This window comes from Phoxinus phoxinus, assembly GCF_949152265.1.
Source record: "Phoxinus phoxinus genome assembly, chromosome: 5".
In the NCBI taxonomy this organism is placed as follows: domain Eukaryota; kingdom Metazoa; phylum Chordata; class Actinopteri; order Cypriniformes; family Leuciscidae; genus Phoxinus; species Phoxinus phoxinus.
The window spans coordinates 31,219,218-31,238,278 of NC_136880.1; the positions used below are offsets into that span (position 1 = coordinate 31,219,218).

General features: G+C 36.6%; 2 protein-coding genes across 2 annotated transcripts in view; both read left to right on the forward strand.

Annotated features, from left to right (window-relative positions):
- lamc1 (laminin, gamma 1) overlaps nucleotides 1–2,494 on the forward strand; it is a 58,071-nt gene extending 55,577 nt beyond the window's left edge. Inside the window, exon 28 of the mRNA XM_079612486.1 lies at nucleotides 349–2,494. Coding sequence (XP_079468612.1) covers nucleotides 349–605 — 257 coding nt within the window. The 3' untranslated portion in view covers nucleotides 606–2,494. The remainder of the gene's footprint in view (nucleotides 1–348) is intronic.
- A 3,931-nt stretch (nucleotides 2,495–6,425) lies between these two features.
- Nucleotides 6,426–19,017, forward strand: lamc2 (laminin, gamma 2). The gene is made up of 22 exons (XM_079613744.1): nucleotides 6,426–6,633; nucleotides 9,728–9,904; nucleotides 10,039–10,162; nucleotides 10,247–10,389; nucleotides 10,475–10,606; nucleotides 10,714–10,903; nucleotides 11,827–11,939; nucleotides 12,033–12,248; nucleotides 12,341–12,517; nucleotides 12,794–13,027; nucleotides 13,153–13,289; nucleotides 14,307–14,460; nucleotides 14,555–14,760; nucleotides 14,947–15,026; nucleotides 15,508–15,645; nucleotides 15,776–15,920; nucleotides 16,351–16,500; nucleotides 16,737–16,851; nucleotides 17,453–17,649; nucleotides 17,868–18,026; nucleotides 18,133–18,232; nucleotides 18,382–19,017. Exons 1-22 carry the CDS (start codon nucleotides 6,558–6,560, stop codon nucleotides 18,633–18,635), a joined length of 3,417 nt encoding a protein of 1,138 aa, XP_079469870.1. The 5' UTR covers nucleotides 6,426–6,557; the 3' UTR covers nucleotides 18,636–19,017.
- The last annotated feature ends 44 nt before the right edge of the window (nucleotides 19,018–19,061 follow it).

Below are 19,061 nucleotides of genomic sequence, written 5' to 3' on the forward strand. Positions count from 1 at the left end.
AGTTTAATTTGAAGTACTAAAATTACTAATAGTGAAATTAAATTAAACTAAAACTAAATAGAAAAAAACTAAAATATAAAATAAATGCTTATTCAAAATATTGTGTATAGTATATACATCATACTAAACAAACACTGGTAAGCTAATAGGCTAAGCTGTTAGCTTTTAACCGAAAACTTGCAAGCTTTTAACGCCATGAAAAGAAAATGTTTAACTTGATTTTTAGCTTAATAAACTTGGCATCAGTAAATTTAATTTCCTCATTATATTGTGCAGGAGAATGTAGTTCTGTGAAATATAGTCACATCTTAACACACATAATTACAGCACTACCTTGTCCTCTTCCAGGCAACATCGATAAGGTGGATCTGAGCAAGCTGAATCAGATCGATAACGCCTTAAAAGACGCCAAGGACAAGATGGCAGGAAGCGAGCTGGACAGGAAGCTGAAGGAGCTGAATGACGTCGCCAAGAGCCAGGAGGACATGATCAGCGACTACGACCGCCAGATCCGAGAGATTCGAGCGGACATCGCTAACCTCAACGACATCAAGAACACTCTGCCGGAAGGCTGCTTCAACACCCCGTCTCTAGAGCGGCCTTAACCTCCACGCCACACGCTACACTCCCTGTGTTCTTCAATGTCCTCATCAGACACCACCCTCAACCAAAACAGGCTGTTTCCTTTCAAAATCTCTTATTTGCATTTATTTCCTTTTTATTAGGTTATTGTTTGTTTGTATTTCTACACGTTTCTTCAAGATCATGTTTTACAAACAGAAGACAAAAGCAGCTTTTAATTTTTTTTCATATGCAGAAATTATACGTGAAGAGAACTCCAAGCAATGGCGCTCACCAGCCGTGTGTGTGTGTGCGTGCGTGCGTGTGTGTGTGTGTGTGTGTTTGTGAGTATTTGTGTGTGTGTGTGCGTTATAGCCAGCTTTTAGAGACCTTAAACCCACATGACTGCACCACCTCCAGCTCTTCCTCTCAAACCTCTCTGATCTTTACCACAGAATCAGAATTATATGACTCCATCAGAAGCCAAGACGTTTGTTAGGGGAAGTTTGCTACTTAAGCTAGTGTATATCATCATCGGTAACGCTCAAAGCTAACAGTGAAGGAATCTTAATTTGTTCGTAATCTACTTTCGCCCCTCGTGCTAGATTTGGTACTGATAAAGTGAGTCGTACACGTAAATGCAGTATTTCAGCTCGTGTGTATATAAATTGTTCAGTACTAGAAGTCCCTGCATGGCTCAGCTGATTTCATACATTTCATGGTTGTGACACATTTCAGTTTTGTGTTTGTTTTTATTTTTTCAGACGCTGCTGCTTATTACAGGTGTCCTGCGAATCACATTAACATGAGCAAAACACAACACTATGCAACTTTGTACATTGGCGTAGCAAGACTTTTATCTGAATACACTGGTGCTAATAATTATTTCAAATGTTATATTTTTGTGTGAATGTTTTTTTTTTTTTTCTCCTTTTTTATTATAATATAGAGTTGAGGAATTGTTATTTGTGTAAATATGCTTAAATGATTCAGGAACGGCTGATTTTAAACCCAAGATCTAACCAGCCACCTCATCGGTTCATTAATGAGAAAAATAAAATAAAAAATCAGCCAAAACTTCTGCATAATATATATAATTATATGTGTATATATACATATATATATATATGTTCTGTGGTATAATACGCTTGCCTGTATACATGGCTCAGTGTTGCATCATAGCTCTATCATTTATTTTATTTGTGGTTAATTTTCAGCGGATGGTGATGCGTAATGTCTTGACCCTTTAACTTGTACATCCCCCAATCATGTCTGAACATCCACATATGTCTCTAATAATTCATATTTATCGGAATGATTTGCTTTACTTGAGATGGTAAGCTTAATCACGTGTTGCTAGTTAACCATCTATTTTAGTGCCTAAACTTTTGGACATAATCCTCTAAATGTGGACGTTGCATTTTAAGTTAAAGAGGTCTTTAAAGTCCAAATGATGATTTTAGTAAATTTCACTGTTTGTTTCTTACTGTTACCGTATCCGTAGTTCCTTCAGTTACAGTCTTACTCTGACAGGTTTGCTGAGTTTAGCAGTTCCTCAGCCGACAATGTCACACCGAGATTCAACTATGGAAAGTGCCACTATAAGACATCAGACGTATTATAGACCTCCCCACTCTACCACTGCGGACATAAGTGCAACACGTACACGTTTATGTATAAACAGTATTTTTAATTTATAATGTATCAAGTATTTGTGATCTGTTGTTCTACAGTTAGAGTATGTGTTTGCTGCACAAGTCTTTATGTGATCCTTTGGTTCTAGAGAGTGTAATGGTTTTTAAAGACTCCCTTCCCTCTGTTTTAATCAAGGTATTCATAAACACACTCACAGGACCTGACACACCTCTGCTTGTTACCCATTTGCCTGTAAATTCGAGCGTAACATTTGAATAATAAACAGTGGTTATTACAGGATTCGTCAGCGTGTGATTTTGCTTCATTTTCATTGTAGAATTCAATTTATGTATGTGTGTGTATGTGGTTCAGGTATTCTTTCGTTGCGAGGACAAAATGTCCCCATAAGAATAGTAATACCAGGATTTATTTTTGTTTGGTCCCCATGAGGAAAAACCGATAAATCATAGCCTGCTAAATTATGTTCTTTGAAAACATATAGTTTGCAATATCAAGCAACATAAAGAGCTGTTTTGTAGGCTACAGCTAAAAATAACTGGAAGAATGACACCAGAAGCCAGACACTTTAAAATTACAAATGGCCACGCCCGCTTTTACCTGAAAAATAAGATGGATACAGTTTGTACACTTTTGGTGGTTTTCACACTTTAGAGGCCAAGAACCCCCAAGTATGATGTTATTGTAAGGAGCCTTTTTTCTATATATAATTTCAATATATTTGTTCAGGTATAAAAAACAATATTAAAACTAGCCTATAAGGCATGAACATGAATTTATGCAGATTTGATTTTTATTTCTTACTGTCATTTGAATAACATTCAAGATGTAGGCCTATTACAGTTTCCAAAAAAATATTAAGCCGCACATCTGTTCTCAACATTAATAAAAATAAGAACGATTTCTTGAGGAAAAAATTGCCATACTAGAATGATTTCTGAAGAATTGTGACACTGAAGACAGAAGAAAATTCAGCTTTGCCATCACATTAAAAATTAAAATATTTAAAAATAGAAAAGTTATTTAAAACTATTATTCCACATTATTACTGTTTTTACTGTATTTTTGATCAAATAAATGCAGCCTTGATTAACATAAGAGATTTGTATTTTAATTTTAAAAATCAAACCAACCCCAAACATTTGAATGATAGTATATATAAAATATAAATGAAAAAAACTGCTGAAGATTGATTCTTTACAATTCAGTAATTCAATGTTAAATTCAAACCATATTCATATCATTATAGCAGTGCAGTAAACAGTATTTATTGCTGTGCAGGAAATGACACAGAGTCATTACCTAATCGTGTTGGTCAGTATTACAGACAGATTCACTCATGAGACACAAAATCAGCACTATTAGCAATATAATACATTTAGTAAGACTTGGCTATGATTCAGCGGTCATCATCAGATGCGGTTGCACATCATACTCATCAAACTCGATTTTAAATGTGTTTTTCTCTTTCACAAGCCTGAGAGTACAAAATGTGAACTAGACACATAAGGAAAAGCATTGTGCCCGTTTTGTCCTTAACAGACTGTGAGCAACTTAGTATTTCCAAAAGTCATTTACATCTTTGACATAAGAGGCTCTCTTTTAATGTGCTGGCAGTCATGACTCTAAAAAAAGAGATAAAGAGGGTTTTTCTCAAAATCCACCAGACTGATGACTAGATTTACAGTAAAAGAGCTATCATGTGCACATATCATCTGCAGAGTCAAATCAAATGAGTTCATTATTTTTATGGTCGTTCAACTGAAGTTAAGTTTCTGTTAACACAAAATAACTGACTTATTGAAAATAATATTGAACAGCTCTTAAAAATGAATGTTCTTTATTGGTATTGGTATTCAATACTTTATTGGTATTGAAGAACAACATCCATGGGACCTTTCAATTACACAAGAAGTTATTTATAATGGAAAAAGATTCTGTAAATTTTTTAAATGTTCTTCACACTAAAAAAAACTTGTTCTTTTAAGATTTGTTCACTAAAAGGTTATTTGGGGAACCAAAAATGGTTCTATGACATTGCTGAGAAAACACACTTTTTCAGTGTATGTCATGTTAATTTTTCCAAATAGATGACAAAATTTTAAAACAAATGGTTTTGCAATGCGTGTTTTTAATTTGGAATATTATATCTGTTTTATCATTTAAAGCTTAAAAAAAAATTGGGAAATTATTTGTTTTGAAAGTTTGATTTTATTTTGTTTTATATAGGCCTAGGCTATATATTTTTTTTTTTGACTTTTTCTGATGCCATAATTTAATGCACTGACACTCATACAATTTAAAGTGTGACATAAATGTCCAAAATATTGGGGCCACACATTCACTCTAGTCAGTTTGTGCAAAACTTATATGGCGCACATAATATGAATATTGCAGTGTTTTGCTTGATGTAATAGCTGAGAGGCAGGTTATTTCTTGTACATCAGTGATCTATGAGAGTGCTGTTTGTTGCTCCTGTCCTGTTGCAGTGTGTGTGAGGGTGTGGTGTTGGCAGTCCTGCGAGAGGTAGATGTACTCTGTTCTCTGCGGCCGGAGGGAAAGGGTCTGAGCATGTTTTCCTGCAGAGGTTTTAGGTGGGGCTCGATCGCTGCGTCTGTGTGAGGAACAAGGTGTGGAAGTTAAAGATGTGTGGCACTGGATGTTTGGGTGTGTTTTGGTAATGCGTAGCTGAGACACCTCTGACTCAGCCCAGCGTCTCTCCTTTCCTCTCGGAGAGTTCGTGACAGGGCGTAGCCGACTGCACACACTAGAAGATTCACTGCCCTGAGGCTTTGGATTTTTCATGAGTGGAATATATTTGGCTGTTCTACAGTGTGACTCTTCCAGAGCAGTTCAGTTTGCTCCGGTATTTTGATGACAGCTGTGGTTTTGATTTCGAAGCAACGGTCAAAAGATCTAATGGCTTTTTTTATGTATTAGCCTACTCATTTTCAATATGATTAAAAGGTGGCAAACATCATATGATTCAGTGCCACAGTAAGTCAGGATCCATGCACCCAATAGACACTGTCAATTCAGACTAGACATTCATTCATTTGTTACCAATACCATACCAAACAAGATCCCTCACAAAAAGTGAGGCACTTTCCAGAAATGTAATGCCTATATTTCGTTCCTGATGTGCCCAAACTTGAAATGCAATCTCATATTGGATCAGTTATTGTAGTTAATGTACCCATAGATGATTGTGTGGTAAAGAAGAAAACTGCAATCTCAGACTGTTTATGATGTCCATGGCTTCGGTTTGGTGCCAAGCCATGGCTTGGTCTTCAGTTTGGGTGTGGTTCTCTTGCCATCATTCTCTTGCCATGGTGTGAACTTCTAACAATTTAGTCCAATAAATAAAAAAATAAAAACTTTAAATAAATAATAATAACAACAATAGATAGATAGATAGATAGATAGATAGATAGATAGATAGATAGATAGATAGATAGATAGATAGATAGATAGATAGATAGATAGATAGATAGATAGATAGTTTCATGATTTATCACAACTTTTTATCTTTTGTCAAATCAACTTCGACAACATGTGACGATTACTATTTTGAGTTTCTGTTTATTAAACCATTCTTCTTCATTGTATTAACTCAAATTTTTAATTACAACGAACTCAAAATTTGAAGGCAACAACTTTTTAAGTTAAACCAACATTATTTTTTACAGTGTAGGCCCATATTACCTTAAAAACATAGGCCTACTTGAAAACTCTTTTGAAAATAATAATTACAATTAGATTTTTTTTTAGTTTTTTCTTAATATTTTAGTCATATCATATTTTTTCTATTTTAGATATAGGCTAATTGTAGGCTATAAATGTTTCTCAAAAATATATGGAAATTAATTTTAAATAATACATTTCTAAGAAAATGACTTCTATTCAATTTGTATAGGCTACTGCTGCCTGTTGCATTCTCAGTTTATTAATAACAATAGGCCTAGTCCTACTATATATCTTGCATATTAAGCACAAAAGAGCACAGCCTCAAGCATTAAATAATTTAATAGCACACTTTAAAACAATGGGTTTAATTGTTCTTGTGCTGTGTTCTAAACTTCTGGTAGCTAGGCGTTTAATCAAACACGTCTTTATGTGAGGAATGGCATGATACATTTCCTATCAGGCACGAAGGATATTCTGTGTGAATCACTCGTGAGTAAATATACAGTTGAGACACGGAGCTTGACGTGCCCACGCTTGTCAAGTTGGAAGTTTTTAAATGCGCGCGCAGGGATCAGCTGGCACAACCGTCAGGTGTCTGTCTCGCGCTGAGGACCGTCAATATCCTTCATATCGTGCCGTTACATCTCGTTTCTTGGATGTGGAAAATGAAGAGCAGTTGGATTTTCCTGTGCGCAGCTTGCATCTGGTATCCAATTCACGGGACTGTTCAATGTAAGTGAAGTTTTGCCTGTATGTTAATTTTTTTCTACATTAGTGCGTTGACAAGTGGTAGCTACATAAAAGGCTTAAATTTGCAGTAGACCTATTTTAATTAAGTAGACCGATTGCTGAAAATTTGTGGGCATGACTTTTTTAAGACAGTATATAGCCTAATCACCGAATGTAAGAAGCAGATTGCAGAATACATTCCAAGAAAGCTTTAAGGTGTCCAAATGGGACAACTAAAGTAAGGTTTTGTATTTAACATTCCTAAATATTGGTTTTCCTGTTCTCTTCATAAATTTAACCAAAATTATATTGTATTATTGAGGGGTAGGGTATCTGGCATCGTAAACAACAACAGTGACAGTGATCAGAAAGTGTCTCACTTTAGCCTACTTGCATTTAGGCCTAGGCTAGCCTACTCTTGATTATATATAGGCTATAGCCTAATATAAGCGAACAACAAACATTGGCCACATAGGCTATAGCCTACCTCATATAGGCCTACCTATCTTATAAAAATAGCTGCTATAACCCATTGTGATTTTAAACTCGTATGAGTTTAAACTTGTATTATGAATGTAAGAATAGACATTCATAAGTCAGTGTCTATGACCTATGCTTTTTTTTTTTTTTTTTTACAGTCTATATGCTTATGACTAAAAAGTCGTCTTGTTTTTGAAGGCTACATTAAAAAAAGTTTTTGTTCAGGAATAGGCTTTATTTAGATGTAACAAATTATGCCACTATATTACAACAATAGGCGGATTAGGCTAAAAGGCGATAAAAATTATGATTCAATTCGGAAAAAAAAGCTAGGAAAAAAAGTCCATGCTCAGCACGTTACACTGAGCCTTGTTTTGCGCTCTATTGTATTTCTATTTAATTGTATTTCTTTGTAAACATTCGATATATTTGCACCTATTTTCTTACAGTCTATGATTTGCACGTGTCCAGGTGTCCAGCTGCTGTCAGCATCTCGCGCATGCGCTCTGCTTTTCTGTGAGAACGACCCCATAAATATCAACAACTCACATTGTTATGGGCCCTTTTCACATTTTCAGGGCGCTCAGAAGCGAAACTCGTCATGTTTGGGTAAATTCAAGAGACTAGAAAATATATTTTTTGCATTCCCATTTGCTCCAATAGCAAAAGAAAATCCACGATAGCGTTTCCATAATTTTCCAAAAGAGAAAAAAATAGGCTATAGAGGGTAATTATGGCAGTCAAAAGAGAGACACATATCAAAATTAATTGCAGTCACTCCCTCAGCCCTAGTATTAACACCCTTGCAACTGTGCTACTGCTAACTATTTAATTTAATGCCAATGTTATATAACACATAGGCTGTTATAAATAAATTTGAAAAAAAAAGAAAATAGCCTATATAAAACTTGAAAACTTAAAACTGGAAACGCAACATCAGTCTACCGGTACAAAGGGTCCACTGTTTATTTTGAACATGTCCTAGGATGACCCTTGTCTTACGGTTAGGTTTAGCTGTTGTTGCTGCCTGCCTGTGTTGCTCACCTGTGAGGGATCCTGGTGTTGCCACATTAGAAGGAATGGAATGTCTGTTCTGAGTGGATGACGTTTGGTTCATGCTGACTTGATATTACCGTATTATATCTTTGTGATATATTACCTACAAGAGCGAGCTTGTCCTACCTTCAAAGCCAGTCTATTATCTAACATCTATTATTGTCTATGTGTTCAGCATTCTGTAGGCCTGGCTGAACATAGACTAGGCTGTTTTATTGCAGGTAATCCTACATGATCTAATGTGCTTACACAGCTAAGGGCATTTCTCTTTCCCTTTTAAAAGACGTCCACCCTGGATGTCCGGTGTGTCTTTCAGATGCTTGTTGATCCTCAGACATTTGTGGTTTTGTCATTGTATGCTATAGCTTATGGTTTGAGTAATTGTCTATGTAATATCCCAGAGAGTGAGTGAATATACCTTTGGGCGGGGTGTTATTTACGGCATTAGTGGCACTTGTTTGTTTTTTATAGGTATAAGACGGTCTTTAGATGTTACTTTCCCATGCTCACAGCAAAACCACTAAAAACTTGACTGGCGCCAGTTTAGCAATGTGATGCTTTCTTTTAAAAAACTGAAAAAAAGTTATTCAGCAGATTCCTAAACCATAGAAAGTTGAGAACATCTTTATAGGGGCGCAGCGTCAGATGCAGAGGACAACGTGTGTGCATTTATTGATAAATTGTTATGATATCTGCATCTAGTTCTTTTTTATGCAGTTTACATAATATGTTGTCGGAGCTATTCAAGAGCATCCACTGTTACGTTTCCCATCCACTGTAAAACATGGGCTATTTATGTGTTTGTTTGTTTGTTTGTTTATTTAAATGAAATTCCTTTCATCTAAATGGCATGAGACTTTGTGACTTTTCCTACGTTTGCTATAATTCATACTTAAAATAGCTAAAATTTGTTACGATATACATTTTTTATAATAAATTCAAAAGCAAAACACATGAAAATAACTATAAAAGGGAGTGGACATGGCAAATGAGCAAATGAATGGTCCTCTGCCGCCATCTACTGGTTATAGTGGTCATTTCATGTCATTTTCATGTTAAAAGTGTGTGGTTCACACCAGGTGACAGAAGTCCTCCACTAAACTTAAAGCATGACACATTTTTCATGTTATCTCCCTGAATAAAAATGAAAAATTTAGATCTTCTGTAAAGTTATGTAGAGTTAAAACAATAATAGTGTTTAAAACTATGTGTTGAAAAATTATTTTTAAACAAATATTTTACCCACATATTGATTACAGTAATATAAAGTTTGTCTATATTCTTAATGAATATTTATGAATATTAGCTGATTATTTAAAATGATTAGAAATTGATTCAATATTTAGGGTTTGACTTGATAGGTAATGTAGAATCTACTGTATTGTTAATGGTTATACATAATATTGTTCTGTTATACAAACAATATATAATTTATTTATTTTTTTAAATCAAACCCTCATTGTGGGCTGAGCCCCTTGAAATCCTAGAATCACCCCTGATAGGGGCTCTTCTTTGAACAGGGAAAAGTTATTGACACTCATCTTGACATGTTGTCTTGCAGCCTCCACTACTTGTTCGTGTCATGGTAAAGCTCAGTACTGCAGAGAAGATCATCTAGGACTGTACTGTATAAACTGCCAGAGAAACACAGAAGGGCGGCACTGTGAAAACTGTAAGGAAGGATACCACCACCAGAGGGCAGGAGACAACTGTGTGCCTTGCAACTGCAACACTGCAGGTGAGCTTTATAATGCAAATATAGTTAGTTATATGTTTTTAATTGTGGCTTTAAAAGTGTTTAAGTTGTAGTTGTACCCTGTAAGTTGTTGTAGTTAAGTTGTTCAAAATGCACATATGCTTTGTTCTGTTCAGGTTCTCAAGGACCGTTCTGCAACAATGAGGGACGGTGTGTGTGTAAACCGGGAATTTATGGAGACAAGTGTGATCGCTGTGATGATGGCTCTCAAGTGACTCCCAATGGATGTAAGCCTTTGAGGTGAGAATAATGGGCCGTACATCTCTGACTGCTATCTGACTATTAATAGGTTTGTTTGGTTTAATTAACGATCTTCTCCTGCAGGCTAAGCTGTCGGTCACGTAACAATGGCCGTCTTACATATAACACAGAGGAGTGTCTGCCCTGCTTTTGCAATGGCCATTCAAGTGTATGCTCTTCAACTGAGGGATATTCCATTCACAACATCACTTCAACTTTTGAAAATGGTGAGCTTGATGTGTAACCTCTGGTCTTAGTAACTCACGTTTGGTTTTAGTTGTCTTTGTTCATTTCATTTGTCCCGTCTCACAGGACCTGAGGGCTGGCGGGCTGCCACTGGTCAAGGTTTGAGCTCCTCACAAGTGCAATTCAGGTGGTCTCCCACTCACAAAGACCTTGAGGTTATCTCTAAAGAGATCCTTCCTGTTTATCTGTTTGCTCCCGGTATGATATTACTTTTTTTTAAATTAATTATTGGCAATATCAGAATTTGCATTGATAATTGATGCATTGCCATTTCCTTGACTCTTGTGCTTCTATGTTTAATATAGCATCTTACCTGGGGAACAAGGCATTGAGCTACGGTCAGACACTCACCTTCTCTCTGCGTCTGGACAGAGGCGTCCGTCGTCCTTCCATCTCTGATGTCATGCTGGAAGGAGCAGGTCTTAAGGTGTCTGCTTCACTAGGAGACTTGAGAACTGTGGTGCCCTGTGGAAAGAAAATCGCCTACACATTCAAGTGAGTAACATCATCAGTAATAGATCTTTATGTCCTTCCTGCCCTGGTCCCTGCTACTATTTAGGACTACAGTTTTCTTTTAGGGATGCATTATATATGGGTAGCATATCAGTTATTGGCCAATTTTAGATAGGGTTTGATCGTTTTGTTCAATATATATACACTACTGTTCAAAAGATTGTAATTTGTAGGATTTTTTAAATATTTTTCTCTTACGCTCATCAAGGCTGTATTTATGTGATCAAAAATACAGTAAAAACAGTAATATTGTGGAAGATTATTGCAATTCAAAATAACTGTTTTCTATTTTAATATATTTTAAAATGTAATTTATTTATTTGATGGCAAAGCTGAATTTTCAGCAGCCAGTCTTGTCACATGATCCTTCAGAAATCATTATAATATGCTGATTTGGTGTTAAAGGAACATTTAACACATTATCTATTATCAAATGAAACATTTGTGCTGCTTAATGTTTGTAGAATATTAATATTTACTATATATGATTAGTAAGTTGAATCTCTTTAATTGTGCATGCTCATTTCCCTTGTTTTTATATTGATTACCTTTTTCGTCATCTAACACATGTTAATCATTAAAAAACAGTAATACATTTAATATCACTTAAATGTAATATTTAGCAAATCAAAATGTATTTCCATTTTTTCATACTGTTCATTGTAATGCTGTACTACCTAAATTCATTTCACATGTAACATTTAAAATAATATATTTTCAGTTGTTAATTAAATTTTTTTGGACAAAAGAGTATAGAATTTTAATATCTGCAATTTATTAGCAGCCAAAACATGAAAATAATTTTCTATATGAAATTTAATATCATTATCATCCAGAATTGGTAAAAAAAAATGTTTTAAAGGTATAAGTCTAAGGCTGATAATACTTATTAACATATTTCACAGACTGGACGAACAGCTTGGAAGCAAATGGAAACCGCAGCTCTCGTCCACGGAATTTCAAACACTTCTGAGCAATCTTACAGCCATTAAAATCAGAGGAACATTTGGTGAAAATGGTGAGTGTTTAATCTCTCCAATCCAATTATGTACATGCATAAACTGTTTTAAACATGCACACAGAACGTAACGTGTGTCTGGTTTCACAACAGGACGTGGTTATCTGGATGATGTCTCTCTGGTGTCAGCTAAACTGGGTCCCGGCACCCCTGCAGTCTGGGTAGAAAAGTGCAGATGCCCTGATGGTTATGATGGACTGTTCTGTGAGCGCTGTGCCACTGGATACAGGAGGCGTTTCCCTGGTCAAGGCCCCCGAAGCCCCTGTGATCCCTGCTCCTGTCAGGGTGGAACATGTGATCCAGAAACAGGTTTGTTATTTCAATGGTTAATGCGTGTTTGTGTTTCAGTTATGAAAAAGAAGAAGCCTGAGCTAAGAAAAGTGGATGTGTTGTGTTTACAGGAGGCTGTTACTCGGCTGATGAGATACCAAATCTGCAGATGTGCCCTAAAGGTTATTATGTCAACCGCCAACAGTCCAACTCCTGCCAGAAGTGTCCTTGTCTCGAGGGTGAGGCTTGCTATGTTGTTCCAGGAACCCAGGATGTGATGTGTGCCCGCTGTCCCCTGGGGACTACAGGTGAGGAACACAGAGCAAAAGAGCAGGGAAACATCACGTAGATGGTTCTTAAAGGGAATGTACACCCAAAATCAAAACAAATGTTTCCTTATGGCTTGTCTTTTCAATATAATGAAAGTATGTCAAAAAGCACTATAGAAGTAGCGTAAAAGTAATCCATATGAGTCATGCACAATACTGCAAGTCTACTGTAGCCATGCACTAGATTTACTGAGGAACTTTAAATGTAACTATAAAAAACGAATCTCATTATTTCTGTTTGTCGTGTTTTTAAAGGCTCTCGTTGCGAAATATGTGATGACGGTTTTTATGGAGACCCCCTGGGAGAGTACGGCCCTCCCAAACAGTGCCAGCCCTGCAAATGCTATGGCCACGTGGACCAGAACGCCATCGGCAACTGTGACCGCCGGACAGGGGAGTGTCGGAAGTGCCTGAACCACAGCACCGGCCCCAAGTGTGAGAACTGTGAAGATGGATACCATCACAGTTACCCCACAGACCCATGTCAGGGTACAGAAAAATACCTTGACTCTCACAAGCATAAATATAATGCTGCATACAATACCAGTAAAGTGAAATACAGAATCCATAAGAGTGAAAGTCACCTCAGTTTTTGCTTTCTTTTCTCACTGTAGCCTGCAACTGCAATCGTCTGGGCTCTGTGTCGAATTCATGCAGCGATAAAGGCCAGTGCAAGTGTAAGGAAGGTCACGATGGACTCAAGTGTGAGAAATCAACATGTCCATCCTGCTTTAACCCAGTCAAGAGCAAGGTAATTGCAGAACTGAAAACAAAATAAAGAAATGCTAAATGATTTGATAAAAAATGCTGTAAAAACAGGAACATTGTGAATTATTATTACATTAAAAAATTTCAGCATCATTACTCCAGTCTTCAGTGTCACATGATCCTTCAGAAATAATTTTTAAATACTGATTTGATGCTTAAGAAACGTTTATTAGTATTATTATTGTTATCATCAATGTTGAAAACAGTTGTACTGCTTTTGAAATAGAAACCTTTTGTGATATTATACATTTATTTTCTGTCACTTTTAAACAATTTAATGTGTCCTTGTAAATAATAATTACTTACTGTAAATTACTAATCATCCGTGTGTGTGTGTGTGTGTGTGTGTGTGTGGTTCTGGTAAACCCTACATTAGGGGACCAAATGTCCACACAAAGATAGTAATACCAGTCATTCTGTGATGGTTAGGGGAAAGAATATACAGTTTATACAGTATAAAGATCATTATGTCTATGGAATGACCCCATAAAACATGAAAACGTGTGTGTGTGTGTGACTGTGTGTGCGTGCACGTGCGCGTGCGTGCGATTTAACCATGAGAAAATGACGATCATTTAATTTGTGCTATCATGTCAAAATAAGCACTTTACACTCTACGCTGTGAAAGAAAAGATGAGAGAATCCTGCTGGGTTTGATGATTGTTTATTATCTGGAGTGATATAACGGTATGTTGCTCTGCAGCCGATCTTGAACACTGACTGTGTGGGTGGAATTAAATGTGCTGTTTGCCCAGGGACCAGCACACACAGTCAAGACTGATCTCATACACAATCTCAATGCTGTTAACTGTATTGCATTTACCAAACCTATATAACAAGAGGAAAAACGCCCACTCAAGGCTAAAAATGATTAAAAAACATTAAAGGATGACATTTAGCGTTGGATCCAGTCCCTGCGCAGCTGCTAAAGTAGAGGTATTAAGAATAAATGTTGACAAATTATGGTAGATAAATGTTGGTCTTTGTGTTTTTAATTCAGATAGAGGTTTATGCACGACAGCTGCAGGAAATGGAGGATTTATTTAAAGGAATTGGAGGTGATGTTCCAGTCAACGACGCTCAGATGGAACGGGCTATTAGGGCCGCAGAAGTCATGGTGCAAAACCTGGAAATCAGAGCAAATGAACTCACAGGTACAAAAATCCTTCATTTGTTTTGTTTAATAATTTTTTTTCTAGTTAGGTTATTGTTTCAGTTAGACTAATGTTTTTTAATTATACCAAAAAGGTACAGAGAAACAGCTTCAGGATAAACTGGCGAGCATTAGCCGATCCCAGCTGAGAGAGGACAGAAACATGGAGGCTTTGTTGACAACAGTGGATGGGATCAGAAACAAGGATCAGCAGTACAGAACGGAAGTTTCAGAAATCCGTGACCTCATCAGTGACATCCGGTTAAAACTGCAACAGGCCAAACGGGACATCCAGCAGGCTGTGAGTACTTATTTATTATATTTGTATGGGTGGTATTATATTAATATTGGTGTGTTTTTTAGCATTTGGTTTTCAGCCGGTTGTTGTAAGGTGATCTATAGCTTAATTCTCGCATAAAGAGGGTTAGTAAGTATAAATATTGTTGTTTTGAAAATTCTCAGTATTTTTGTAATATGTCTATTTCAGGAGATTCCCTCAGGTGATGGTGTGCCGGGTGCTGACACCTTGTCTGATATGGTTCAGAGAGCTGCTGATCTCGCTGAGCAGTATGTCATGTGTTTTTCTCAAATGCCGCAAACACTGAAACTGCACAACATGTTGTGACCCATAACTACATGTGCACTAATAAGACACTTGCTTAGCCAACAAAGGCTTTACTAGTTTTCACAGTTACACATTAAAATGTGGTTCTGAACTGTTTTAGCTCCAGACTTTACATGGAACATCCACTGAAGACATTATTATTGAACAAAAGTCATAAATCAAACACTGAAATATATTAAAATCCAGAGTTTGATTGGACCTCAAACTCACTCAAAGCACATCAACAACAAAAGATTAAAAGCTGATAAGCCTATTTATTTTGCTATCATAACTGTGCATTATTTAGTTGCATTTTGCATGTTTTTTCACTTGAGAATAATTAAAAATTAATTTAACCATTGAATAGACTTCCACTTCACTTGCTTATCTGCAGTACATTGTGCATCAATTATGTGTAAAACTGACTGGTGTTTTCCTTTCCAGGCATCAAGGTGAGGCAGTGACGGTGGAGACCATTGCAGCCAATTCTCTAACCGAATCTGAGAAAGCCCTAGATCTCATCCGAGGTGTCATCAGCCGAGAAAATACGGTCAAAGACAAGGTCAAGGACCTCAAAAGACAGTAAGTTGCTTATAGCTCAACTTTTGAATGAGAAACATTGTTAAACAAGATCATTCTCTCCTCCGTACAGAACTGTTCTACCTTCATTGTGCAGAGGACTGAGCTTACTTTCTAATGATGTTGTTCTCAGGTATGAAGCAGATGTCACCAAAGTGCTTGACATGGATAATAAGGCCACTAAACTAACTGATGCAGCTGGGAAGGAGATCGGAGTAGCTCAGAACACTCTGAAACAGTTATCTGACCTGGAGAAGAAACTTCCGAAGCCTCTGACGGTAGGGAATATGGATTCAATATGTATGTGTGGAAGAGTTTGAGTAAAAAGAGGGGAATACAGGAGCCTCAAGTCTTTCTTCACAACTCGATTCTTTTCCAGAAACCATTTGCTGCTGTTACTGGAGTCTAAAAAAAATACACTATATAAAATGAACAACGTGTAGTACACAATTACCGGTAAAAATAAAGTTTCTACAATGAAAGCATCAGATACGAAATTTCCCTTAGCTCACATTCAACATAAAAAAAAACTCTAAATGTAAAGCGCTATATAAATTTAATTATTATTATTATACCTCTAAATTATCACAGAGTAAGACCTTTAAACCAGGTTCCTCTGAAAATGTATATTTGTGTGTGAGTGTGTGTACTTGTATGACTCTATTGCGTTTCTGGAAGTTGTTAGTCAAAACCTTTCTGTTTCTGCAGAAGGATATTGCTGGTGTGGTTTCCATGTTTGACAATCTGAAGGGTATGGTGGAGGGGAATCTATCACAATACCAGGACTTTCAGCAGAATATGCTCAATGAACAGAAAGAGACAGCAGATCTGCTCAACAAGGCCAAGACTTTCCAACAGGTAAACAAGATCCTCTGTTAAACCTTCCTGATACTGTAGATGCTCAGAAGCCACTGGAAAATATGTGAAAGATGTGTAAGAATGTGATGACTGAAAATGAGCTTGATTTTATGTTGATGATATTTAACCAAGAATTTGCAACAAGACTAACTTGTGTATATCTGTGGAAACATTGACCTTCAGTGCATTTCCTGGGTCAACAGGAAACTTTGACTAATGTTTTTATTTGATTTAAGGTCCAAGACAAACTTCTTGCCAGGGCAAACGCAGCTGACGCAGTCAAAAATAAATCTCTGGAAATCTTTGCCAACAACAAAGATAGTCTGGAAAAGACATTAGAGACGCTCAAAGGTGCGGATGAACAATGGATTTTAAGCTATTAAATATCATATACCATACACATTACCGTTCAGAAGTTTGTGGTCGGCAAGATTTTCAATGTTTTTGAAAGGCGTCTTTTCTGCTCACAGAGGTTGCATTTATTTTATTTAAAATACAGCAAAAACAAGGAATATTGTGAAATATTATTACAATTTAAAATAACTGTTACTGTGATGTAAACAACATTACTCTAGTATTTGTCACATAATCCTTCTTATATGCTGATTTGGTGCTCAAGAAACATTTCTTATTATTATCAATGTTAAAAACAGTTGTGTTGCTTAATATTTTTGTGAAAACCATGATTTTTTTAGGGTTCTTTGATAAATAGGAAGTTAAAAAGAACATCATTTATTTTAAATATAAATATTTTGTAACATAATAAATGTCTACTGCCACATTTGATCCATTTAATGCATCCTTGGCTGAATAAAAGTATCAATTTATTTAAGAAAAAGTCTTACCTCCCCGCACTTTTGAGCAGTAGTGTATATATCTCCAGATAGTGTTCTACCATCATTTAAACTATCCAACACAATTTACCTTAAATGTCTCTTTTGTCTTTCCTCAGATTTTGATGACCAGATTGGTGGTAATAAGGATCTTGCCGATGCTGCCATTGCAAAACTGCCTGCCATCAATGCCACCATCCAGAAGGCCATAGCTGACAACACCAAGACCCAGGACATTTTGGATGCAATGGCTCCTCACTACAGAGATGCTCAGGATACTATTGACTCTCTTACAAACACTGCAACCAGACTGGAGGTATGGTGACCTGTTATCTTGAGTGTTCACCGAATTCATTTCTAAAAACAATATTTGGTGCCAATGCCATTATTATGTAAATTTCACAGAGAGACCAGTTCAGTTTCTCACAATGTCTGTCACAAGTTTACTAAATGACCTGAGATGAGTTGGCCTATTTGAATTGTATACAGAAAGTTTTGAATGTGCTCACAGAGTGCTTGTATGTGTCTCCACAGGGAATGTCCGATTCTCTTCCGTCTTCTTCTGATATTTTGGAAGCTGCCACTAAACTGAAAGGGGACGTGGATGGACTGAATATAGGAGCATCTGTAACTAGGGACAGACTGAATGATGAGAAAAACAAGGCAAAAGCACAGATTAATCAAGCGAAGAATGTAAGAATGTCTGCTTACATAAAACTATTTGAGAAAACTATGTGAAATCATACATACCCCAGCGGAGATGCATGCTAAAGTTTCTTCCCTTTGTTTGTCAAACCAGGCTGTCATGGAGTCTACTGGCGCACTTGGAAATGCAAAGAATGCCAGGGATGCTGTTAGTGATACTTTAAAGACAATCACTGATATTATGAGCTCACTGGGTGAGTTCTAACAGTAATTCACTACATGCTAAATATACAGTCAAGTATGGGAAACTTAGACTGGAGGCAGAATATTTTCATAACTTGATCTTAATGCCAAACTCCAGCGATGAGTAAGGATTCACTATAACTATAATATTGCTTTCCAGGAACTCCTGGGACAGTCGACGACAAACGAGTGGCCGACCTAGAGAACGCCATCGCTAAAAGCCGCGGCCGCGTGGACAAAGAGCTGAGGCCCAGACTCAGGGAGCTGGAGGAGAAGGAAGCCCAGCAGAGAGCCAGCATTTCAGGCATGATCAATGACATCGACACCATCCTGGCTGACATTGCCAACTTAGAGGAGATCCGTAAAAACATTCCAAATGGCTGTTACAACACACCACCTATTGAAAGGCCGTAAAGGCTTTGGGTTACTGCAGGGCCAAATCCCAATGTTACATAGTTTAATCTATGAACTTACTGACGCTACTTTTCAACTAAAGAGTGTTTGTTGCATATAACATGATTTTGTACTGTTTGAGAGATTTTTTTTAGTATTTATTTTTTAAGTTTATTTTTTTGATATTTTTGACTGTGAAGTTTGAAATGATGCCAAAGATATTTCAATTTGGGTAATTCATAGATATTTACCATATCTGAAACTATTTGTTATTGAGAAGAAGTAACACCCAGTTGCTTCTCCATCTGTTGAAAAACACATTCAAATATAAAAGAAATGCACAACATAACAAATTTCATTCTTTTGATTTCTGTTTTGTTTTATTAAATTCAGTATTCATCAAGGACACGAGTTATTGTCATGGCAGCATACTTTTTCAGTGGTTGA